Source organism: Lissotriton helveticus, chromosome 2_2 (genome assembly GCF_964261635.1).
Source record: "Lissotriton helveticus chromosome 2_2, aLisHel1.1, whole genome shotgun sequence".
NCBI lineage: Eukaryota > Metazoa > Chordata > Amphibia > Caudata > Salamandridae > Lissotriton > Lissotriton helveticus.
This window is the reverse complement of record NC_136060.1, coordinates 188,905,190-188,931,596: the sequence shown is the minus strand read 5'-3', so window position 1 is coordinate 188,931,596 and position 26,407 is coordinate 188,905,190. Positions and strand designations below refer to the sequence as shown.

At 48.2% G+C, this 26,407-nt stretch overlaps 1 protein-coding gene across 2 annotated transcripts in view; it reads left to right on the top strand.

The window, feature by feature from the left end:
* Positions 1-26,407, top strand: part of WDR19 (WD repeat domain 19) — a 740,406-nt gene that overhangs the window by 179,908 nt on the left and 534,091 nt on the right. The window contains exons 17-18 of one of the 2 annotated variants that reach the window (XM_078678328.1): positions 8,891-9,095; positions 9,426-9,551. In XM_078678328.1, coding sequence (XP_078534454.1) covers positions 8,891-9,095; positions 9,426-9,551 — 331 coding nt within the window. The remainder of the gene's footprint in view (positions 1-8,890; positions 9,096-9,425; positions 9,552-26,407) is intronic. The other variant, XM_078678329.1, reaches the window with a different exon arrangement.

The window sequence follows — 26,407 nt, the reverse complement described above, 5'->3', positions numbered from 1 at the left end:
ACAACAAAAAAGCATCCTGTGGACACGCTCAACCACCAGGACAGATGAGAAGTTTTCCTGGCCAGACATCTAAGTGAGCATATGTTCCACATACAACTCCATTTTGCCTGTATTCGTGGACTCTGGTATGCCCACTATGCGCACGTTTCTGCGATGAGAACACGCCACCAAGTCTTCATTTTTGGCTTGGATGACACTGATTAGCTTCTCCATTTCAGAACACCTGTTCGTCGTGGCCTGCATGTCATCTTCCACCGTGGACAGTCGTTGAACGCTTCTGAGAGTCTGGAGGCCTGTTTGTCCAGTTTGGCTGACACAAAGTCGGTCGGCAGGATCTTTCTTAGCGTCCCCCTAGTCCCCTCGTGTTGAGCGCAGTGGTTTTTTGGCTTCAAAAGTGGGCCTTGGCTACCCTTTATCTGGTTTTCCCATCTTGTCACAATGTAATCACCTTCACAGCTAAAGTGGCAGCAAGCGTCGGCTAGACAGGGGCACGATGTCTGGCTTTGCACAGTTCCAGGCTTACTATCTCCAACAGCTCGATATGGGATATCCGGAGAGCAAAGCAGGGGATTTATTGAAACAGGGCACTGAGCTTGCACACTGGACCAGCAACGTCTTGCGGCCCACTCTCTAGGCCTAGACCCGTTCATGCACATAGGCTACTCGCTTGTCGGTGCTCACCCTCCAAGTCTGGGTCGTGCTGTATGGAAGACCCTGCATCTCCCGCGAACCTGCCTGCAGAGGGGGTGGGGGGGGAACACCCAGCAATATCACTGAAATCCGCCGCCGTGTTGGGCTGAGCCTACCGTGAGCTGACAATATGGCGCCTCCACTTGCTGGCCGACAGTGGTGTCATCAGGTCGCCCCGCACCCACGGTGTGGTTCTCTTTGCCAGCAGCTGCCCAACCACAGTGTGTGTCCCCGCCGCAGCCACTCCAGCTGCGCCGCTGTCACGTTGGTGTATCCCAGCTCCGCAAGGCCCAGCCCCTTCGGCATTGCGGCGCCGCGGGCCTCAATCGATCAACCAGTTCTGCGGCCTGCGCCTAATGACAGACAGTCATTATCACGCTTCCCGCTGGCCAGCTGTACCTCAAGGTCGCCCCCGCAGGATCGGCTTGTCTATTACGCTCTCACCTCCCAGAGTCAGCTTCGTGTCAGGCACGTTAGCTCGGGTCCGGCAGGGCCCGCCGCGGTCACAGCTACACCGCAGCTGTCGTACGTCTTTCCGGGCAGTTCGGTAGGTTCAGGGTTCCGTGGCATGCATTCGCCTCTATTCAAAGTGAAGGGGATGTTGGATGGACGGATATTGCGTGGATTTTAAACCCTTGGCCGGCGGAGCTGCACTAATGTGCGGCCGTCTTGCTTCGGGCTCTCTAGCGTCCCCCAGGTAAACCCCTCATTTGAGAATTCTTCATCTTGATTTGGAGAATTAGCTCCAATAGGAATAGGGATGTGGCCCTCTCCAAAGGGAGGGGGGACCTTAAGGTTATAGTCGCCCTAGGGGACTGTAGCCATTGGCTTCTACCCTCCAACCTCAGTAATGCCCTTAAAATTAGTATTTGAGGGCTCCCCTGAATCTTGTCCCTCAGATTCGACGTCCTGTTATGTGCAAGCTCTTTTATAGCGCACGGCTACCCCGAGGGGTGTCCCGGCGCTTTGGCAAAGAGACCTGAGACTAAAAGACACAAGGCACCGCAACTCATAGTGGTCAGAAGAATCATGCAGAAAAAAGCCAAGTCTTCAGCTCCTTTCTAAAGGAGAGGAGACTGTTGACTTTCCAAAGGGTGACAGGGAGCTCATTCCAGCAGCGTGCCGCCAGGTAACGGAAAGACCGTCCTCCCATCCGCGCAAGTCTGATGGATGGGACATCAGCCTTGGCCAGCACAGCCGACCGCAGAGTCCTCCTAGGCGCATAAAAGGCCATGCGCTTCCTGATGTAAATCGGGCCCACAGAGTGAAGGGCCTTAAAAGCCAGGGTCAGAATCTTAAATGTGATTCTTTTCGAGATGGGAAGCCAATGCAACCGCATGAGCAATTCAGATGCTTTTGCCCTGCGTGGAAGGCCAAAAATAGCTCTTGCGTCCGAATTCGGCACAATTTGCAGGCGGGCCATCAAGTATTTAGGCAATCCTGCATATAAGGCATTGGCGTAATCCAATCGTGATCCAATTAACGCCTGAAAATGGTTTTTTTGTACTGCAAAGATAGCAGCGGGAGAAACTTCCGCAGCATCTTCAGAATGCCGAAGCATTTCCCCGACAGCCCCAGAATCTGCGGTCTAAATGAAAGACTGACGTCGCACAGCACACCCAGATTTTTAGCTTGTGTCGCAACCTTATCTGGAGGGAACATATCCTGAGGCCACCAGGTTTTCCAGCATGGATCAGGTGCACACCCAAAGAAAAGCAACTCCGACTTATCAGAGTTGCATTTCAGGCTATGCCGCTGAAACCACGCAAAGACCGCCCCCAGGCACTCTCTGATCCTATCGCCCTCAAAAGCCTCTCCCTTCCTGCAGGTAAACAGGAGCTGGGTGTCATCAGCGTAGGATATCATCTGGGCACCGAATGCCTCCGCTACCGCCGCCAAAGGGGCCATATAGATATTAAAAAGGGTGGGGCTCAAGATAGACCCTTGTGGAACTCCCACCTCTAGCGGCGGCATTTCAGCGGAGAACGGGGGTGCCCAGATCACCTGCCGACGACCGGACAAAAAAGATTTAAACCAGTCCAGCACCGTCCCACGAAACCCGGTCTCCCAGAGTCTTGAAAGGAGACCGTCATGTGGGACGGTGTCAAAGGCCGCCGACAGATCCAGCATGACTAAGATAGCCTTTCCCCCAAGATCGAGAGTTTCTCTGATAGCTTCGGTGACCTCAAGAAGGGCTGTCTCCGTGCTATAATTTGCACGGAAGCCAGATTGAGAATCATGGAAGATGTTATTGCTCTCGATAAAATTGGTAATCGAGAGCTGCAAATGTTTCTCAACCACCTTCGCCAGAGCAGGGAGCAGGGAGATTGGCCTATAATTAGCATGCACCAGGGGATCTAGAGTTGGCTTTTTGAGTAGCTGCAGAATCAGTGCGTGTTTCCATGCCAGAGGGACCATTCCCGTACTCAAGGAAAGATTGAGCAAAGGGTTAGCCAGGATGTTAACTGCCGACGCCACCTTACCCAGGCACCACGCTGGACAAGGATCCAATGGAGAGCCAGAGCGAAGCCCAGACAAAAGATCCAAGGAGGAGCCACAGGACAAAGGTGGAAAGACCGATAGTACAGGACAATTCTCTTCAGCAGATGCCGATGGAGAGATCGGTACACTAACCGTCGGATTGAAATCCGTAGTGCAAAACGAGTCCTGAATCGTCTTTATTTTATGTACAAAAAAGTCTCCCAGTTGGCTAATCCAAGCTTCGGAGTGTGAAAGCGAAGGCGCGCATGCAGCCAGGGAAACAAACTCCTTCACCACTCTGAAGAGTTCTTTGCTACTGTTTTCCGCCTTATCGATTCTGCACTCAAGATAATCCTTTTTGCCTTCAGAAATGTACTTATGATACATCTTAATTGCATCACGATATTTTAATTTATCCTCTGAGTCGTATTTGCGCCGCCACACTCTTTCGGCCTTTTTACAATCTTGGCGCATTTTCCTTAACAACGGAGTGAACCAGGGGGCCGAAGCATGCCTATATACAGATTTCGCTGGCTTAGCTGGAGCCACCTCATCAAATCTGTCTAACAACCACTTGTGAACCAAATCTAGGTTTCTTTCCAAATCATCTTTCAGTTCACAAGGATGAAGACGGAGAGCATCAGAAAAGATTTCCGCCGTGACTAAATGAAATGGCCTTGATTGTTGTTTCAAATCTTTCTGCACTCTATGGCCTCCCATGGCCACGTAAGGGATGCAGAAATTTATTATAAAATGATCCGATCATAGCACTGGCAGTGGCAAAGACACCACAATCTGCCTGGTGGACAAAATTTGGTCAATTGTATGGCCTTTATTGTGGGTTGGACTGTCGATATAAGGAACAAGCCCAAGCAGCGCAGTAATATCCTGCAGCTTAGAAGCATCCGGATCCGCCACAATGTCCATATGCAGATTTAAATCCCCCAGTAACATACAGTGCTCTGATCTCATTCAGGGCACAGAGAGCGCTGCCTGTAAATCGTCAAAAAACGAGCCAATGGGTCCCGGCGCTCTATAAACAAGGAGCCCAGTGCAAGTCTGACGAGGTGAGAGGCCGAGCGAAAAGCCTAGTGCTTCACAGCCAAAGATGTTTTCAACAGGGAACGTAGAACACACTAGACCCTTATCCACAATGAGGGCCACTCCCCCGCCCCTACCGTCAGCTCTGTCCTTCCTTAAGATGGTATAGTTTGGCGGTAAGGCACTAGCCACATCAGGGCCAGAGCCTTCCCCAAGCCAAGTCTCGGTTAGGAACAGGCAGGATATTTTAGAGCCAGATAGTAAGTTTCAGATGTCAGTGGAGTGTCTGGCAAGGGATCTGGTGTTAAGGAGATCGCACTGACAGTACTGATTGGGAGATGACGATGTCCTCCCCGTTGAAAGATCTGGCCGCCAGCCACACAGCGAACATCCTTTCTTCCAGGAGCGACCTCCAGGAAAAACATGTTGGCATCCAAGGGAGGGATTACGTAGAGCACGCAGCTCGACAGAACTATACACAACCATCTGAGCCAAAGAGCAACAAAAGGCAAACAGACAAACCGTGAAAAAGAGCCAGGGTCCTACCTCGTCCGCCTCCGAGACGCTGACGAGCGCAGACGGGCAGGACTAAGGCGCTGTGAAGGCGCTTCCGCTGCGCGATTACCGCTGCGCGCTAGTGGGCGAGCATTAAATAGCCTGTACTCAGCGTCCCCGATCATATGGACGCTCCAAGATGGCGCTCAATAACCCTTCCCAAAGCAAGATGTCACTCACCACCCACAGCCTCCCCGGAACCGGACCCGCCAAGCAGCGGTGGATATTCCTTCCGAATTATAGTGCAAGGTAAGGGGCAGAAGCAAAGATAAAAGCAGGGGATAATAAAAATTTAATTAAAAGAAATACAAAACGGGCCGTTAAAATATCGCAGTGCAGCGCACTAGCAGCGTGCGACCAGCGCGACCAGCAGCGAGGTGCCTAAACAACTTCCAGCCACAAGACACCTTACCAGGCTGCCCCCTCGCTGTGCTCGCCCTAAATAGCCTGTACTCAGCGTCGTCCTAAGAAGGACAGAAGAGCCGTAGGAGTAAGAAGATAACTGACTTGGCCCCAGCCCTACCGGCCTGTCTCCCTTTTCAAGGACCCTGCTTGCAGAAACAGACGTGTCCTGCAGCCAGTAACCTCCAAGAACCCTAGAGGCCTGAGCTTCCTTCGACAAATTAAGGAAATCAAAAAAGGAGGGAAGGAAGAGGTGGTGCTGGTTTTGCACCGAGGTGGGCTCGCCCTCCTCTTGTCAAGATACTGGTAATCAAAAAGGTCCACCTCCGAGAAGGTTAGTGTGTATCCTGTTGTTGTTGGAATACACTAGATGTGTTAAGATACCCCTCACACACCAAAAGGGCCCTTGGTGTCATGCTTCATCATCGGGGTCTTCCCGCCCGGCTGCCGGACGGGGCAGTGCTGCAACAAGCGACTACGCCGGAGCACCTTTTTAATGTGGGTGCTATGTGAGTGAATGGGAGTGAGTGTCAGTAGGGTCGGGGGTGATAAGTGATGTTAAAAAATTCCTTCCTTCGACAAAGACTCTTTTCTCCCGTGGACACCGGATTTGTCCAACAAGAAACCAACCCAAGGACTCCAAATTCAAGCGGATCCGCGACCCCTGCACCACTCTGCACCCATCGCCTTTGGCCCAAGTCCAGGTGGCCCAATGATCCAGTAACGTTTCCCCGGCGATCCTGACCTGGGATCTAACATTGGACAACCTCTCATGAACTTTCCCACAACGCCTTCAGCCTCAACTTGAATGGTCACCGCGCCCGGCTCTTGTGAGAGAAACCCAACGCCTAAAGACATGCCTGCACTCGCAGCCCCTAGAGTGCCCAACCAATGGTGTCCTTGCATCTCCCCACTATCCAACTCACCACTCCAGTCGCTGGATTTCATCAGGCAGTCTTCTGGTTTGAGCCTGCAGCTGTTTTCTTCTGCCAAGGATCTCAATTGATTTCTCAGGGCACCCGATGCCTCCTTTGACCCCGCAACCCGCCCGCCCCTGTATCACTGGTGGTGCAGCTTTGGTGCTACTTGGTGACCGCTTCCGTGCTGACCTCCACCCCCATGGCCTGCGTCCCTGAACCAGTGGTACTTACCTGCAATCGGTGCCTCTTTGAGGTGCTCCCACCTCTCACAGGCTAACATTGGGCCCAGTGACCTCTTCTACCTGCTCCCCCATTGCAGCTGGTGATGCAGTACCTACCTTGGTCCGACCCTTGCCTTATGTTAGTCAAACCCTTCAAAGACTGAACTTGTACGTCGAGTGCTTACCTGAAATTACTTGCCTGTCTTTCCTCCCACAGGACTGCATTGGGTTTTCTCTGTATTGCAATAAGTGTTGATTCTGAGAATAATACAAAGCATCTCTTTCACATTTCATGTACCTGTAAAAAACAATTATGCTTATACAAACCTTTGCCAACTGTAATTGAAAGTATAGCAGTTCTGAAAAGTTTACTTACCTATAACTGAATTCACTTGGTTCCTAAAATAAAAGTAACTAAAGTAATATTTTTACCAATGTTGGCCTGTAGTTAGTAATTTAGAGCCAGATGTAGGTAGCCCAATACCGGTCGGTAAATACCGATTCGATAAATACCGAATCGTACCGATTCGGTAATTTTTACCGAAAATGTATCTACATCCCATTTACGTATTCTTACGGTAAATCGGTAAAATTCGGTATTTAAGAATAGGTAAATTGGGATTACCTACATCTGGCCCTTGGTATGTGTTTGTCCCTTATATGAGTACATATAACAAATGCATTCCCACTGCCCTCTGATAAGCCTACCTGCTCAGCCCAGCTACCACAAAATTGAGAGTAAGGTATTATTTACTTTATCCTCTGCTATGCCTTTGAGTACCTACTGGACTCTATGCACACTATACCTCTTTTTGATATAGTATATGCAGAGCAATTTTCTACACCTATTACTAGGAGTACCAACTTTGAGTGGTACAAAATGCTGCTGTGAGGATTTTTTTGAACATTCCTTCCTGTGAACCCCAACTTCTGGCTTAACACTGGCGCCAGTCAAGAAGCGAGAAGGTTCCCTGTATTTTGTTCCTTACTATTCACAATTCTGTATCTCTTTATATTAGAAATAGACTGGAGGCAGATCACTTTCCTATTTTGCTGCCGAAACCTAGAACTCTCTTCTAATTTCAATCTGTAGCATTCAAAACCTTTCTCTCTTCAGAAAAAATCTGAAAACTTGGCTGTTTCTGGACTAACTTCGCTTTCTGGTCAAACACCAGGACGCCTCTGAGTAGTTGAATTGTCTATAAATCTACTTCATTCATTCATTTACTCATTCATTCAAATCGGACCATCAAGCCCTTTGAGGAAATGATTAAGAAGCTATATGGCCTACCAGAGACTACGTGTTTTCACCGCCTACAAGTCCTGCCTTGGGGTCTACAACCCGAGGTCAGAAGTGGAGCCTCCAGACAGCTAACTAGCTTTGAGAAATTGCTGAAAGACAGGAGTTACAATACCCACATAATATCAGCATTGTATAGGATGCTGCAGGAAGTGACGCCTGAGAGGAAAACCCTGGTCACTAAAAGATGGGAAAAAGAGAAGGTGAGTGAGCTCAATGATGGAGAATGGGAGAGGATTCACAATATGACATAATTTACATGCTTATTGTCAAGGGGAAAGAAATGCAACAGATGCTACTCACATATTAGTACCACACCCAAGAGAGTTTGTGAGATAAAAACAAGAGGGCGAATGCTGGAGAGGCTGTGGAATACCAGACACCCTTGCACATCTGGTGGAAAGCAGACAGTCCGGATTCTGAGAGAATCGATGGCTAGTCTTTGGGACATATTAGCCTTGGAAAATGTACGCTCGCCCTGGAGCATAGATTCAAATCCTTTGAATTTGACCGGGGATCTTTCCTGACACTTCTGTTGACAAAATATAGGGAACTCATTTGCCCTCAATGCTTCTGAGTCCTCTGCGTAATTCATGAGAGTACTTCACAGTTTCGCAATAATGGATAGAGTCTGGGGTCCAACAACTTGGAAAGTATTGTCCTCTGATGGAACCCTTGTAGTCACAATGAATCGACTTACACTTCGCCTTTAACTGTCCAAACTGCCCTGTTGTTAGGTTGGGGGTCTTAGGGTCTCACAGGGGCTTTGGGAATTGTTCACTTATACTGCTTCTTTTAGCATTCCTACCTCGCTGAACTGAGAACAGATGATCAGTCGGCTGAGACATTATAAAAAATTCCAATGGGTTTCATCCAATCTCTACTGAGAACAGAGATTCAAGATACCCTTAAGTAGTGTGTGGTGCACTATTTTTGTTTGTAGAGCCGCTTAACTTTCCCTGAAGGCATTAATTTATCTTAAATGATCTTTACTTATGAGCTGTACTATAATCAGTGAGTTGGGTGGCTGACATCTTAAATGACAGGTTCTATATGTCCTTATGATCCCTCATCTCAATAAACACAACCAACTTGCCCATTCTATAAACAGGCACTGATAAAACAGCTATCACTTATCAATTATCTTTACTGAATTTGTGAATGCAGGACATTATACATAATGCCACTCATTTGTAATAGACCATCCAGCGAACATAAAAAAAAAATACAGAACATTTATTTTTGCTAATTTGTTTTCATTCGTTTGATTTTTTTCACAGGATCGAAAGTAATATTGGCCGGAGGGACGAAATTGCCATTTTCACATAAACCATTGATGCTACATAATGGGGAGTTAACCTGCCAGACACAGAGTGGAAAAACAAACCATTTCTATTTGAACACTCACAGTTTCCTTGGCAATTTAAAAGAGTCTGGATCTAATGACCTGAAACAGATGCTGACACAGACTTTAACACTAAAAAGGTAAGCTTGTTCTGTGCTGTTGTATGTCTTATGATTTAATTTGTATAATAAATGACCACAATTGATGTTGATGAAAGCAACTGAGTACATCTGTGGCATTACCGATCAGTTAAAGGAACTCCTTTAAATGTGTATAATTTTTCAAGTGTTTAACATTTCCCTATCCACAATTGTGAAAACAGCAGGAGAGCGTAAGATCAATTGTCACTATACAGAATATTTTTCCAATAAATTTGAGTCCTGTCATAGTCCCAGTTTATATTACATAAGTTGCACCAAAAGTGGATCAGATAGTATTGCTGACAGTCACTTTAAACATATGTCTTGTAGAGGGCTTCCTGCACAGACCAGGGTTCAGCACCTCTTTGCCTCCACACAGGCTCAGGATGTAGCATCTACTTTCAAGGCAAGGACTCCACTGAGCTGGCCGGCTCCCACAGACAGTAGTGCTTACGGGTGAGTTTGGAAACAAGCCAACCTTCTATGTCAGTGAACAGTGGGAGTAGGTCTCCTAGCCATCCTCCATCCTGGACTGAACCAAGCTGGCCTCCTCAGTGAAAAGTATGGAAAACATCATGCTGCCTTCACTGATCAGAACAGGGAAGTCACTCTATTTTAAAGGAGATGGGGCTTGAAAAATGAGGTACCACCCTTCTCCAATGAGCTAACATGACTTTACCTTTTGCTCCTCACCTCCCAGATTGGGTCCAGTCAGAAACAGGGAGTCAGTGTTGACCTTAGTCCAGGCTAATATAACAATCGTAACCTGCAGAAAGAGGGAAGAGCACATTGGGATCAGTGGAGTGGTAATGTCATATATACATTCAAGTAAAAGTTTTAGCAAAAGGAATTTAAGAATTAGAAAATGTAATGAATCTGAGTGAAATTATCATTGATGGAAGAAAATTTGGCAATCTAACCATCTGAAGGTTGTTTGGAATACAATTAAAATGCACACTTTGTTATGTGCAATGGCATTCAAGCAGTCTTCTAGATTGAGAAGTAATCAATTAGAATGATCCCTAGAAACAGAGAGACAAAATCGCACTCATTGCATTAAAGGACTGACATTGAGTACACCACACATTAAAATGATCTGAAACAAGCTGTGTATTAACAGCAGTACTGTTCATTGATGTTTTGTAGTTTATGATGCAAACTCCTTCCTCTTCATGAGGCAACCAATTGTTACACTTGCCAAACTGTGAAAATCTGACAGTAGGTTTATGCGGTAAGGGTCTGCCCACACAAAAATTACAAAATATGTTCCAAATGCTGCCAACATAGGGAAGGGGGGCACTATCACAAACACTGGATGATGAAGTAAGAACGTATGGCAATTAGACACCTGTCTGAGAGAGGGACAGAGCGACTCCAGGAGGTAATATAGTCTGTTTTGCTGTAAACAAACACTCACCCGAAAAACAGTTGTTATTTTATCAGTCCTAAATGTTGTAATATATAAGCTTCAGTACATGGATGATGGTTATGTCTGTAACAAAATCAATAAAATGTGTTATAAATAAACAGAAAATCTAATCTGACAATGAGTATACTGTTGGTAGTTGGAGCTCTGAGCCTCTGCACTTCTTTGGCTAGAGTCTGGGTCATGAAATGAGGTGGATAGGCTAATGATAGTCCATGGCCGTTTCATTTTTATTTTGAGTGTATGTGTACTATACTATAGATGCTTGGGAATAATGCACGGATGTGATTCTACACCAGGACTGGAGAAATACAGTTTCAGGTAAGTAACTGTTTCTTTTTCAGTTTGATATCGTAGGGCAGACAGACTCCTCCCATTTTCCGCTCGGTGATAGTGCAAGCTGTTTTGGCAATGATCGAAAACTTTTTTTCTTTTTTGCTAATGGTCCATACAACTTAAGGGAAGGGTCTTAGCTTAATCAATAATGTTAGAAAGGTGTGTGGCAGTGTACCCCAACTAACAATGATATGGCAGGTGGGTGCCATTGGATGTGGTAATGGAAAGGGCTAGGGGCATTAGTTTTTAATTATTTGAAAAAGTAAGCTCAGTCAGTAGAAGACCTCAGTGAGATAGTCTGAGGACTGTGTGTTTTCCATCCTATCCCAGTTCCTCCTCACAGCAATGTACGGCAGAGAGCCAAGCCCATACCTATCACCAGAAGACCAAATTTACAGTGGGTAGCGAGAGTAGGCCTTTCACAAGAGAGTTATCTGGAAGGGCAAGGTGAAAGCTGCAAAATAATAGAGAATACTGCAAATACCTATCAGTGTCCAATGGCATAAGGCACTTAAAACTCCAGAAAAGGAAAATTTGAATCTAACTTGTGCACTGTTGTGATCTTCACAGTAGTAACCTGTGATCCCTCTTTCTTTCTCTCTTGTAGGTAATGTAGAAATGGTATTACAAGTTTACAGATGTGAAGATTATGTTCATGGTTTTGTGTGCTGAAGGACATTGCAATTTGTTTTGTTCTGCTCAGATGGACAATTGCTTGGCTTCAAACGGTAGTTAAGCTGTGAAATACCTTTTGTAATTATGGCCTTGATGCCATTCTACTGGTAAATACACAAAATGGCACGGAGAGTTCAATATGTGATGATCTTTAAGTACTAGGGGACTATCAATTCCCTATACAATGTCCTAAAATTCAATTTATTTTTTTGAAAAAGAAACCATCGCATACCATTGAAATCAAGATTACATATTTTAATTATAGTAATCCAGTGAGATACTTCATCCTTATTTTTATAGTACTATTTTACAGCGCACAATATACACATATATAAATATACACATATATACAACTTTTATATATAAAAGACAAGTGAAAACTAACAATATTCATACAAAATCATTCCTTTTCACTTTTCACCCAATAGGTCAAAACAAAAAAAGGGGGGGGGAGGAGTGTCCACCTATTCAATAAAGGAAGTACACTCTTAGGTAGTCCTATCAAAACACAATTGGTTCTCTTTTAGTCCTGAACCTCAAATTTCAAGGATTGTCGAAAAATATAAATTTCAAAATTCATTCAAATCTTGTGCACAACACTGTAGCTGAATTCTCATGCCATGTGCGAAACGCTACTACCCAGGTCAGCGGTCACCTCTTCTAAAGTCAGGGGTGAATCTTTCTCCAATCGTGAGATAAATCACTTCTGATGAGTCTTCAGAATCGTGCCTGCAAGACGCGCCATTCTAAGCGTTGGTGAATGTGGTAGGTTAAATGTAACTTTTTTACAATGCATATGTAGGTTGATCACAGAATATCATTTGTCAATGGGACTTAAACGATCAGCATGACTTGAAAGGATGTACCACTGAGGGAGCAGGGTACACTTAAAATAATTGCATGGCTTTGATCTTTGCAGTAATTCACAAAAGGGGGGAGGGGTTAGATAAGATTTAAAGAGATTTAAAGACCTGCAAGGGTTTGCTCCTCAGATTTGAATAACCAAACACAACATTTTATAGGTAGAGGTATATACTATATCAAAAAGCTCCTTCATTGGGTATTTAGTATATACCTCCACTTAGTACAAAAACATCCCTGAGCTCCTCCCTCTCAGTGAGGGGGTTGTAGCCCGTATCATGACTAGACATCATGATACAAGAAGGTTCCCCAATGATGAAGCATGCCACCCTTCGTGGGTGAGGGAAACTGTCCTCTAAAAGAATGCATTCTAGGTAGGTGAGTTTTTCTCCAGTTAGGCCTCCATTATATAGAACTGAGGGTTCATTTTGTGTTTGGTTTGATCAGTGCAGTGCATATGATGGTATCTGAAAGAAACAGGTTAGTATTAGATTCCTTACTTTAGAATATCCCCAGGCGTCAGACTGGATCTGGAAATTTTTGTGTAGCAGTACCCATGCGCGTCGGTAGGCGTCGTCCGCGGCTCCGCGCCCGTCGTCGGCGCCGTGATGACGTCATCGGAGTACTTAGACGCCGCCTCCGCGCGCTGACGTCAGTTCTTCTTTTTTCCGCGCCAGCAAGCGCAGATCCGGAAAAAGTTGTACCCTAGTCAATTTTTTAATAACTTTTTACGATCCTTTTTGATCTACTTTTGAAGACTCTCGACTCCGACGGTGCCGGTAGGGATGCCCGGGTTCAAGCCCTGTTACCGACCCCCATCGCCGGTGCCTGCACTGTCTAGGCCCGGACCACGACGACAAGTCCTGCTCCGACTGCCGGGCCCTGATGTCTAAAGCTAGACGAGAGCGGTCCCGTAAGCGACTCGAGCTTCGGCAGTCCGCCCCGCGCCGCTCGAGGTCCCGGTCCGGAAGGAGGTCAAGGGACCGGTCGCAGGGCCGGAGTCACCACAGTTCCGGGAGTCGTCATCGGTCTTCGGGCTCGAAGTCCTCAGGTAAGAGGCACAAGAAGTCGAAGAGGCACCATCGCTCTTCTGACTCCCCCCGACGCTCGCGGCCTGCTCCATACCCGCCGGTCCCTGGCCAGAACGCGACGCCGGGGGAGATTGATGACTTCCTCATGGCCATCAGGTCACTCGCTCATCCGTCTGGTTCCGCGGCGCCTTCGGGCCAAGCGGTCCCGACTGGGTCCCCACGCGGGCCGGGTGCTTCGGCCTCGGCGCCGTCGGCGACTTCGGTCCCAACGCTGCAGGGCCCCACTGGATCCGGGTCGCCGCCGGGCGACCTCACGACCTCGCCGGCGCCGGCCCCAAGGGTGTCGCCCCCGGCGCCGTCCCAGGACGACGCCGTCCCTGGTCCTGCCCTCGATTCGGGTCCGGCGTCGGAGAGGCGCCGCTCGACGCCGCTCTCGACACCGATGGGAGATTTTTACTTCTAAGACCCGACCCCATCCTTCGAGCCTGAGTACCAGGCGATGGGTGACTAGGGGGATTGGGAGGGATCTGAGGACCCTCTGGCACATGAGTGTCAGTCTTCTGCGGACTGGACAGGAGAGCTTGGGGAGGCCAGTGGTCTGGACACTTCGCCCAACACTGGTTTTGTCTCCCCTCCTAGCGTGGCTACGGAGGAGGGGGCTGCCTATAGCACGGTGCTGATGAGGGCGTCCAAGGCCTTGGGCCTTGAGCTCCCCGACGCGGCCGTGAGGACTAACCTCCTCACTGAGGTCCTTAAACCACAGGCAAGCTCGGCCGAGCCTCTGCTGCTGTTTAATGAGGCCTTATCAGACGTTCTTCTAGGCACTTGGTCCAAGTCCGCTACAGGTCAGCCTGTGGATATGAACGTGGCCAGGCGCCACCGCCCGGCTCCGGGCGACTCTTGCTTTCTGTCTACCCACCCCACCCCCGAGAGCCTGGTCATCCAGACCTCTAATTCCCAGACCGCATTCCAAGAGGTACGAGCAATACGGAAAGAAGGTTTTCTCCTCCCTGAGTTTAGGATTGCGGTCAGTCAACACCGCATGCCTCTTGGGCCGCTACACCCACTCTCTGTGGGATACAGTCGCGGACATGCTGCCAGAATGCCCGTTGGAGGTCCGGGCTAAACTCGGCCAAGCCCTTGTGGAGGGTCGAGATGCGGCGCGTTATTCCATCCGGTGTGGGCTGGACACTACTGACTCTCTAGGCAGAGCGATGGCAACGACGGTGGCGATTCGTCGCCACGCCTGGTTGAGGTCTGCCAACTTCTCGGCTGATGTCCAAAACACACTTATGGACATTCCGTTCGATGGCCGTCGCCTCTTCGGCGACAAAGCAGACCATGCGCTCGAGCGCTTTAAGGACTCCAGGACTACGGCCAAGTCCTTGGGCCTCTCGGCCCCGCGCCAGCAAACGGCTGCTTTTCGCCCCTTTCGTGGCCAAGGAAGGGGCGCCCCCACACGTTCTGCCAGCCACGGGCCGCAAACTACTATTCAGCACGGCAGCGGACGTGGAAACTGCTGTGGTGGCAGTCGGGGACAACGGCGAGGCCAGTCACACCAACCCCTGCAGCATCCGCCTCAAAACCTTCCTAGTCCGAGTTTTCAGGCCCATATGACGCCGGTGGGGGGCAGGGTTCGTCATCACCACCTCCACTGGCGCATTGTCACATCGGAAAGGTGGGTGCTGCAAATCGTCCGAAGGGGCTACTCCCTCCCCTTCGAGGCGACCCCTCCAGCCATGCCACCACAGTACCACCGCGTGTCGGTGGATCACTTGCAACTTCTGCAAGAGGAAGTTACGGCCCTCTTGGCCAAGGGGGCCATCGAGCGCATTCCTGGGCCAGAAGTAGGGTGTGGTTGTTACTCCCACTACTTTCTGGTACCCAAGAAGGGCAAAGGGGGCCTACGTCCTATCTTGGATCTAAGGAACATCAACGGCTTCCTCCGGAAGGAGAAGTTCAAGATGCTGACACTGGCTCAGGTCTTAGCTACCCTGGACCCAGGAGACTGGATGGTAGCGTTGGACTTGCAGGACGCTTATTTTCATATCCCCGTCCTGCCGGCCCACCGGCGATACCTGCGGTTCACGGTAGGCCACGAGCACTTTCAGTTTACCGTGCTCCCCTTTGGCCTTACCAGCGCCCCACGGGTGTTCACGAAAGTGATGGCGGTGGTCACAGCTCATCTGCGCAGGTTAGCGGTTTCAGTCTTCCCCTACCTCGACGACTGGTTGTTGAAGGCGGGCTCGCCCCAGACAGTCGTCAGTCACCTCCAGACTACGGCCGACCTCCTGCACCTGCTGGGGTTATCTATCAATGTGCCGAAGTCACACCTGTGCCCCTCTCAGAAGCTCCTCCTCATCGGAGCGGTTCTAGACTCGGCGCAGTTTCGGTTTTATCCTCCCGAGCAGCGGGTTTGGGATATTCAGGCTCTGATTCCGATCTTTCAGGCTTTATCCCGAGTCTCGGTCAGGTTGACGCTGCGGCTTCTGGGGCTGATGGCCTCCTGCATCCTTCTGGCGCATCATGCCCGGTGGCGGATGCGGGCTCTGCAGTGGGACCTGAAGTTTCAGTGGGCCCAGCATCAGGGCAACCTGTCCGACCATGTCCTGATCTCGGAGGGCACTGCAAGACAGTTGCAGTGGTGGCTCACGGACCGCGATTGGGTCAGTGGCAGATCCCTCTGCCTACCCCAACCGGAGCACGTAGTTGTGACGGACGCGTCCCTCCAGGGCTGGGGGGGCCACATGGGAGAGGCGGAGATCAGAGGCCTCTGGTCTCCGGCGGAGTCCCGGCTCCACATCAACCTTCTGGAGCTGTGGGCGATCCGACTTGCACTGAAGGCATTCCTCCCCTCAGTCCGGGGGAGTGTAGTGCAGGTGTTCACGGACAACACCATCGCCATGTGGTACTGCAACAAACAGGGCGGGTGGGGTTGTGGACCCTATGCCAGGAGGCTCTGCGCCTCTGGCAGTGGCTGGAACATCAGGGCGTGACCCTGGTGGTTCAACACCTGGCAGGTTCTCTGAACGCCAGGGCGGACGAACTCAGCCGTCGGTGCATGATGGATCACGAATGGCGTCTGAACTCGGACGTGGCGCAAGGCCTCTTTCAGCAGTGGGGAGAGCCTTGGTTAGATCTATTCGCCACAGAAGAGAACGTGCAATGTCATCAGTTCTGCGCGTTGGAATTTCCAAGGCGGCACTCGCTCGGAGACGCTTTTCGTCGCGAGTGGAGTCTGTTGTACGCCTTTCCGCCTATACCACTTCTGCCCAGAGTGCTGAAGAAGATCAAGTGCGACCGGGCCCAAGTCATCCTTGTGGCTCCGGACTGGGCACGAAGATACTGGTATCCCGAGCTACTCAGCATGTCAGTCGATCCCCCGATTCGTCTGCCCCTTCAGGAGGACCTTCTGTCGCAGCAGCAGGAGACGGTCCTCCACCCAAAACTGTCCAGTCTCCACCTCCATGCTTGGAGATTTAGCGGCGGCAGTTGAGGCCATTTGACTTGCCTCCTGAAGTCTGTGACGTAATTCTGGCAGCCAGGCGTCCCTCCACAAAATCGGTATACGCCTGCAGGTGGAACAAATTTGTGGCATGGTGCACAGCAAAGGCTGTGGATCCCCTTTCTGCCCCTCTTTCAGGGGTTCTCCTCTTCCTTTCTCTTGCCCAGCAGGGCTCTGCTCTGGGCACTATCAAGGGCTACCTTTCTGCCCTTTCCGCCTTCTTGAGGCTACCTGATCAGCCTTCTTTGTTTAAGTCCCCAATTATTAACAGATTTTTGAAGGGCATCACTCATATGTTTCCCCCTGTTCCTTTCATGATGCCCCAGTGGGGCTTGAATCTGGTTTTGACTTACCTGATGTGCGCTTCCTTTGAGCCACTTCATAACTGTCCTCTTCGCCTTCTTACTCGGAAGACTGCTTTCCTGGTTGCCATCACCTCTGCCAGGAGAGTGAGTGAGCTCCAGGCCCTTTCCTCTAAACCTCATTTCCTTTCTGTCCATCCGGACAAGGTTGTGTTGCGGACAAGACCCTCTTTCCTGCCCAAGGTAGTCAAAGCCTTCCACATCGGGCAGTCCATCACTTTGCCCACCTTCTTTCCGCCTCCGCATCCCTCTAAAGAGGAAGAGTGGCTCCTTCGTCTGGACCCAAAACGTGCACGTTCATTCTATCTAGACCGCACACGCCAGTTCCGGGTGGATGACCAACTCTTTGTTACTTTACGTGGGCGCTAAGAAGGGGCGGGCGGTGCACAAACGGACCATCTCTCGGTGGGTCGTGTTGTGCATCAAGGCATGCTACTCTTTGGCTAAAAAGGAGCCTCCTGTTGGGTTGAGGGCCCATTCCACTTGGGCCACGGCGGCTACTACTGCCCTGGGCCGGGGAGTCCCCTTTCAGGACATTTGTCAGGCAGCTACGTGGGCCTTGCTGCACACGTTTGCAAGACACTACTGCCTGGACAGCGAAGTCCGTAGGGATGGCTTCTTTGGCCGTTCCGTCCTCCAGGCTTTCTGGTGTGATCATTAGTTTGCAGACCCACCACCGGGGTTGGTATTGCTGGGGTATCTATTCTAAGGTAAGGAATCTAATACTAACCTGTTTCTTTCAGATGCACAAGTTACTTACCTTCGGTAACAATATATCTGTAAGAAACAGTAGTTAGTATTAGATTCCTTACCGCCCCACCCATCCTCCCCGTTCTGCGAACCGATATCTAGGGTTAAGGTCATTCCCTTTCAGGGCCCTAGTTTCATGGCACCAGTGTTGGTTTTTATCATGGCTCTGCGTTTCTGGCGCGGAAAAGCTGTGTATAAGAACTGACGTCCGCGCGCGGAGGCGGCGTCTAAGTACTCCGACGACGTCATCACGACGCCCACGATACCTTGGATGGACGCGGAGCCGCGGACGACACCTACCGACGCGCATGGGTACTGCTACGCAAAAATTTCCGGATCCAGTCTGACTCCTGGGGATATTCTAAGGTAAGGAATCTAATACTAACTACTGTTTCTTACAGATATATCGTTACCGAAGGTAAGTAACTTGTGCGATGGGAATAGTATTTAATATTTACTATTCTGTAGTGTGGCTTAAGATAAATATACTACTGATCTGGCAAACGCAGAACCTTCTGGATGGCTTGTAGCTGATTGTGGCCCTGGGAGTTGTTTCCTCAGCCACTGGTATGATACAGGACATAGTTAATAAACAAAGAGAATCCACCCACATAAGATAGGTGAAAGACGGGAAAAATAAGGGGGTGTGCCTCCTACAATGGTGGGATGCACAGTGTTCTTTAAATACCCCTCACGCACCAAAAGAGCCCTTGATGTCATGCTTCATCATTGGGGTCTTCGCCTCCCTCTAAGGAACGCGGCGTGCTTCTGACCAGCGAGTACGCGGGGGCAGTGATATAATCGTTATGTATAGTGTGTGAGGGTAGTGAAAGGTAGGGTTAGAGGTGAATGCTAAGTGAATGTCTAAAAAATACCTGGCAAGTGAGGCTATGAAGAATTGTAATATACCTCTGTCCTGGTATTGTTAAAAAGGGGTGTGATGGAGGTATAGTGTAATTAATGTACATGACCTCCTGGGTGCGTCAACATGTTTCGAGGCTGAACCTACAAAATCCCTACCTAAAATTCACAAGCACAGCATCCCGTGTCCAACTGTTTTTTTTGGATCTCAATATCTACCCTGAAGACGGTCTACTGAGAACAACCACACACTTTAAACCTACGTCAAAGAATTGTTTGCTGCTGTACGACAGCTTCCATCCACGCCACCTACGTGACAATCTCCCCTACGGGCAGTTTCTTCGCCTCAGGAGAAACTGCTCCAGCATCTCTGACTATAAGAGACACGCCTCAGACCTAAAAACAAAACTCTCCCATTGCAATTACCTGGCGCCCGTTATTGATAGGGCCATGAAAAGGGCACGCAATAACAAGAGGGAAGCCTTACTGGAAGATAAAGTTCACAAAGATCCTGATGCCAGACCCATCTGCGTGACTACTTATAACACCCATTCCAATATGATTTCTAAAATTGTGAACAAGCATTGGAGAATCCTGGTCTGTGGTGGCCTACACCTGGAGAAACCTTTGTTCGCACACAAGAGGGGCCGAAATCTCAGGGACATGTTTGTCCACACATGACCACGCACAGGCACAGTAACACCTACGAACAATCCTACACTACAACCAATCCAGGGCCACCATCCCTGCGGTAACTGTAGCTCGTGTCACTTGACCAAAAAGAGTAGATGGATTAAGTTCCGGAATGGCAGCACTTGGGAACAAAGGAAGTTCACAAATTGTAACAGCCGCAACATGGTGTACATGATTACGTGCCCCTGCGGCCTTGAATACATTGGCATGGCTTCACGACCAGCCAAGATCAGAGTCAGGGAACACAAAAGTAATGTTTGATGTAAAAAGGACACGATGAAAATGTGTTCACATTTCCTATCGGAAACCCACACAGTTAATGACCTGCAGGGGACGGTCATTGAACAGCTACCATCAGAAACTGCCCAATTGGAGAAAGAACAGCGTTGGGTGTTTCGCCTTGGCACGGACACCATTGGTCTTAATGATAGTATCCCTTGAAAGCAACTAAATTAGATGAGCAGGCATTCTATGGGTGAACATGTGAGACCGGGGTGTCACACTGAGATTTACCCCAGGGTTTTATATATTGACACCTACCCCTGTTTTTTTTTACTGCCCCTTTTTTCTGTAAGTTAGTTGGGTATTATTACGAGGGAACATCACAAATGCGTGTCTCTTTGCCCTACAACCTAACCTTCAGTGGTTTCACCACAGTTAGTTAAGGAATCAGCGCGGTCCCCCCTTTCCTTTTTTATGTACAATGGCCTCATCATAACCTGCATCCTTGGGGGCCCACATTTTGTTTTCAAGTACTTTGTCTTCCAACAAACCAACGTGTATAACTTTATCAATAATTGAATGTTTTTCGGGTCTTTTGCGCAGCCACATCAACCCTCTTAAACCATCAACAATATCTTTATTAGGCTCGAAGTAGTAAACGGGCCTGGGTGCGCAGCCGCATCAACCCCCGGTAGGCAGCGGTCTAGTTGTTTACCCTTTACCGCTACACGCATGCCCATGAGATCAGCCGGGCTTGCCGAGTGCAGCCACTATGCGTGTCTCGTTACTGCCTCCAAACCATGGCGGGTCTCGATCCCCAGTATCGGCACTCCTTGGCTCTTTTACGACTTGTATCCACTCTGCACATAACCTTCCCAGGTGGGGCGGATCTTGAGGCAATTATATAGAGTATATCTACGGCTTTCTCCCGACTCCTCATATCACCACGGAGTCGGGGAAGGGACGTGTGCAGTAGGTAGCAACTCTCCGCTTGTAAGTACGGCATAGCCGCCTTGTCAGCTGGTTTTAAGGTATCCACCTCCTAGTGAGTATCTCCAACGCTGTTTTTCTATTTTATTCGTACAGAGTGCCATTGAGCACAGGGTCTTTTCCTTCACAGGCTCATGATGCCATTGGTTTGATTTTAGCAAGTATGCATTCTACCATTTATATCTCAGTGTTTTTTCTTACCATCAGCATGGAGGTTCGACAATGGCTGTGTGGGCCTAGCTAGAGTGTGTGCTTTATATGTTTGTTATGTCCATTGTACGTTTTTCTTTTTACAGGGCACAGACACTGCACTCATAGACTGATAATTGTGTTAGGACACTATATGAGTCACCTTTTGCAGGTCACGACCACTATCCGTGAGTGCCACCTTGAATTGCTCTTTTTCCGTTCTCTTTGTGTTCTTTTTACAGATTGTTTTGAGGAATCATCTCAAGGCCAAGTACCATAGTAGGCACACTAGGCTTTATTCCATTCATAAAAAGTGTTTATGATTGAACAGTATGGTACTTTCACATGTGAGTAAGGTAGGGATCTGTGCACCCGTCCTGAAGACGAGGCTTTATGCCTCGAAACATGTTGATGCACCCAGGAGGTCATGCACATTAATTACACTATACCTCCATCACACCCCTTTTTAGGTCTCGACTTCGCAGCGCATATGCGCTGCAAAGGCAAATGACCTTTTGCCGTCGCTTTGGCTTTTCAGCCAAGCACGTGCACGCGTTCCATTGCCTTCAATGGCAACGCGTGCACGTCAGGAGATTCACTCGTGGGAGCGCGCGGCCCATCTGGTCCCAATTATCTCTCCCGCGAGTGAATCACGCCCGTCCCCCTCCTCACATCCCCGCCGCACGAGGCGCTCGTGTTTGTTGCTTGTTTTCCACTTACGTGTGTATATATATATATATATAATATTAATATATATATATATATATATATATATATATATATATATACACACACACATACACATACATAATGCTCCAACTACCCAATGATACTTAATATGCACGTGTTTAAAAAAGAGGATTCGCTGGACATACTGTTTCCATAACAGTTGATGTACTCTCAAGGCCGTGTCACTCGAAATGTCGCACACTTGACAGTAGAAAGTCTCCTGCGGCAGACTGAAACCATAGCAATGGCATACATAAGTAATCTGAAAACTTGCAAGGTATGCTCTCCCCCAACAAAAGACTGGGTAGGCGAAAGTCCCTTCTTCCATGTAAAACTGTTACCTATGCACATATAGTTCATTTGTAGCCAGGGTGTGAAATTTATGTTGCTCTTATCCATTGCTGTTGAACAGTTATCTTGGGTTCACTGTAAACAGAGTTTGCGAATAGAGGGACCCTGAGCCTTTCCAATATGGCAGCTTAAAGTGGCCGCTTTCAGTCGTAGTCCTTCTTTTAACCTAGCTGGTTCGTGGTGCAATCGCTGTTTGCTGACGCAGAGCTCCCGGTCCCCGGCGGTGTTGTTAGTGGGATGCTTGGGTGCTGGTGCTGACTCTGCTAGATCTTTGATCCGTGATGTCCTTACGGGGGAGTGCTGGGTTGGGGGAGCGGAGCCCCGAGGGCCAGGCACCGGTCTGGCCCGAAGGCTGTCAGAGTTGCTTTCCTCTGGAGAGGACTCACTCTGCCTGCCCTGGGATCGCTTCTCTGCCTGGCTGCACTGTCTCTGTGTGGTGGGCTTTGACCTGGAGCTGGGCCAAACCGTGGAGGTGAGTATATGTTGTGAGAGTTTGTTTATGTAAGTGTGCGCCTTCTCGGGGAGCACTCTTGCCGCGCCAGGTATCTGATAACTCTGTAGCTCAGCACCGTGTTGTTTCCGTTCCTTTTTCGGGAAAGCTGATCTCTCTGCCTCCCCCAAAGTGCGTTCCCAGCCCTACCTGTTCTGTGACCAAGTTCATTCTTCAAACTACTCCGTCATTTCATCCTTTCTGTCATTCAATTTACCCGTCCTCCGCCCCCTACCCCCCTTTCACTCGTCTTTTCCGTATTCATATGTTCATTCTGTGCGGGGCTTTTTATCCTTCACATCTGTTCTCACTAACTGCCTCCTGCCCCCCATTCGTTGTACTTTCCCCTTTATTTTTACTGTCTCTCTACTCCACCTATCCATTCTCCTTTCTGACTCATCATTAAAATATAAATTACAGACTTGCGCTATAATTCTTATCAGAGCCACTTTAAGGCATTTATTTGCCCACTGTTCTTTGGATTAAAAGCAGAAAAATTCTGAAAATGTTCTTTTTGGAAGAGGCATGTACAGACAGGGGCCATTAACTGTTGGTGATCATTGAACATGTTAGGGCAATAATACTGGTCACAAATTGAAGCAAGTGAGCTCCATTTCCTCCCAGGGTTCCCAAGACATTTCTCAGTCAGAGAAAACATTGAAAAATGAGGTGGGAGAGTGCATTTCACGCAATTTAAAGCTATATTCCCTCAAAAGATTCGTAAGATCTTCAAATTGCTCTCCGTCAACACCAACCGAACCGTTACTCAAGCCCTAGTCACCATCTGGCTAAACTACGGCAACGCACTCTACATAGGAATCACTTCCTGAAGAGACTGGAAACCATACCGAACTCAGCGGCCAGACTCGTCCTCGACCTCCCTAATTGAACCCACATCTCCCCCTACCTCAAGAAGCTCCACTGGCTCCCATTTCAAAAGAGATTCCAATTAAAAATACTGATCCAAACCTACAAAGTCCTACACAACAAAACCCAGCATACATCAACTACCGATTGAACTTCAACCAACCCTCCAGACACCTGTGCTCTGCCTCCCTTACTCACGCTCCCCACATCCACCAAAGCTACAGTCCAGGATACTTCTTCTCCTACCTCACTGTGAAGTCATGGACAACCCCCCCCCCCCTTTCACCTTCCGACCTCATACCCTCTGTTGGAATTTAGGAAGGGACTTGAGACCTGGCTGTTCAACTGAACCCTCCTAAACAGCATTTTCTCAGTGCCTGAATACCCTTACAGGTGATTTGCCGCGCTTTATAAGCCCTGTTTGATTGATTTGATTGAAAAAGTTGTAGGTTCTGAAATGGCACTCAAGAAATATTCCAGTACTTTTATGATGTGCTAAGCAAGTCTGACCCTCCCAAAGAGTGAGGAAGGAAGGTCCATCTACCAATAAGACTTTGTTGAATACTTGGTGCATATTTTGGCATAATTTTCCTATGACTTGTCAAAAAAGCCATAAGCGATCAAGGCAACAAACAACATTCAATGTTATATCACTGTTCATTTTTAAAGCATCTGTCTATCTCCCCTTCTATACTTCTCTTACTTTTATCTACCTGTAATATGCCACAACCAAAACTATACTATTCTTGGGCATTATCACACCATGGATGTTTTAAAGTAAGCCAAGAATAATCATAATTATGCCACGCTGTGCATTACACTGTGGAGGTTTCCATTGTGGCTGCCCAAGATATGCCTGGAATCAAAGGAGTAGCCAGAAACTTAAAATCGCCCCCACTTTGAATTTAAGCCACCAAGCAACTGAAGCAAGTGAGCTGAACCCTCCCTAGAACAGCTTCCTTGTCTCTTTCATCAATGCATCTACCATTTATTATTTCACCCTTCCATCTGCTCATATCCATTATTTCACCTTTACATTCTGTTATCATTAATTCTTTCTTCCATCATTCATTCTTTTCCATTGCATCCTTCCATCCATCCACTCTGCCATCCATCCACTCTCCCATCTATCCATCCACTCTGACGTCCATCGATCTATCCACTCTACCGTCCACCCACTTTGCCTTCTATCCACTCAGCGAATCATCCATCCCTACACTCTCCCATCCATCTGTACACTCTCCCATCCATCTGTACACTCTGCCATCCATCCATCCATTCACTCTGCCATCCATTCTCAGCCATTTATAAATCCACTGTTATCCATCCATCCATCCAATCACTCATCCTTTCATCCAACCAGCCACCCTCTGCTCTGGCAGCTATCCATTCATTCTGCCATCTATCCACCCACTGTATCCTTCCATGCTTCTATCTATCCATCCACTCCATACAGCTACACTGCCATTCATCCTGCCTCTATCCATCATCCACCCCTCCATTCTGCCTTCTATCTATCCACTCTGCCATCTATTAAGTCATATTTTCACACTCTTCCATCCCTTTACTCTGTCATCCTTTCACCTGTTCATCCACCTCTCTGTCAATCCCTTTACTCTGGCATTCTTTGGCCTGTCCAACCATTTATCCATTCACTCCCAACTATTCACTCTGCCAGCCTTTCGCCTGTCCATCTTCTTTCCATCCATCCCTTTACTCTCCCATCCTTTCACCTGTTCATTCACCTATACTTTCACTCACTCATCCATCCATCCCTCTACGTTACCATTCTTCTACTTAATTATACACATTTGACACACTCATCCTTTCACCCACTCTTTCATTCATCCACCCCTCATTCATTCATATTTCCTTCTTTTCACCATTCCTTCCAATATTCCTTCTTTTTTTCCCTGTGCTATATACCCAAGTGTATTTTGTTTCTTGCTTCTGCTTGCTCTTCTATTGACGCTGTATTCCAGCATTAATGAAGAGCCTTTGTCTGCCGAGTTGCACACAGAAGAGGCCCATAAAGAACACCACCCCTGCTGTATCTGCTAAAGTAGGGGGTTCATGACTCCCCTGAATGGAACTAATAACATTATGCCAGGACAACCCTAATTCTGGGAGTAGGAACAATGAGGCCATGGATATGAAATATGTCAGGAATTACTAAGATGTGAGTGACAGCATTTTATCTTAGGTAGGCTTTATTATGCCAGTGATGTCCACAATTTGCAACAAATTACCATTGGTATGCTAGGGTATTATATAAACGGTATTGCATTGTAATTGCATTGATATAGCACTTACTACCCCTGACGAGGCGTTGAAGCGGGTGGGGAAATACATTGCTGTGGTTGCCCAGTTTCTGAATTACTAGCATGTCAGGGCAAGATTACACCAGGGGTGGTCACTATCGGGCCATGGAATCTGATAAAACCATGGCAAATCAAGCAGTATACCAGGAGAGGGGAGGCTTTATCTAGGCATTGATGTCCACAGTATTCTAGTAAGTAGGAGTATTATGCTTGAGCTGGGATTTTACCAGGAGAGGGCATCCTCATGGAATGGATGCCCACAGTTTGGCAAGAATTACCACTATATTCCCAGGGTCAACATTTATGAAATTGATTGGTATACACCTTCCTGCCATGGATAGCTACTGTGGGCCAAGAGGTAATACCTTAATGCCAGGCCTAGCATTTTACCAATGGTGGGTAGAAGTATTTCATGGATGTCCACGGTATTTCACCTCAGGCCCTTGGAGTGACTGGAAAAGAGAAGTGGGGTTGCACTCCCTTATCCAAATTAATACACAACCTCTGGCTGGGACAGATCGCACCCCTGATAACTTAAGAGTTTTTAAAACTGTCCTTTTGAGATTGGTTTACAGAAGTTATTTCATGTTGGTATTAACACACGTTAATGGTAAGACGTTGAGAAGCATTACTCAAGCAAATTTGGGGAGAGG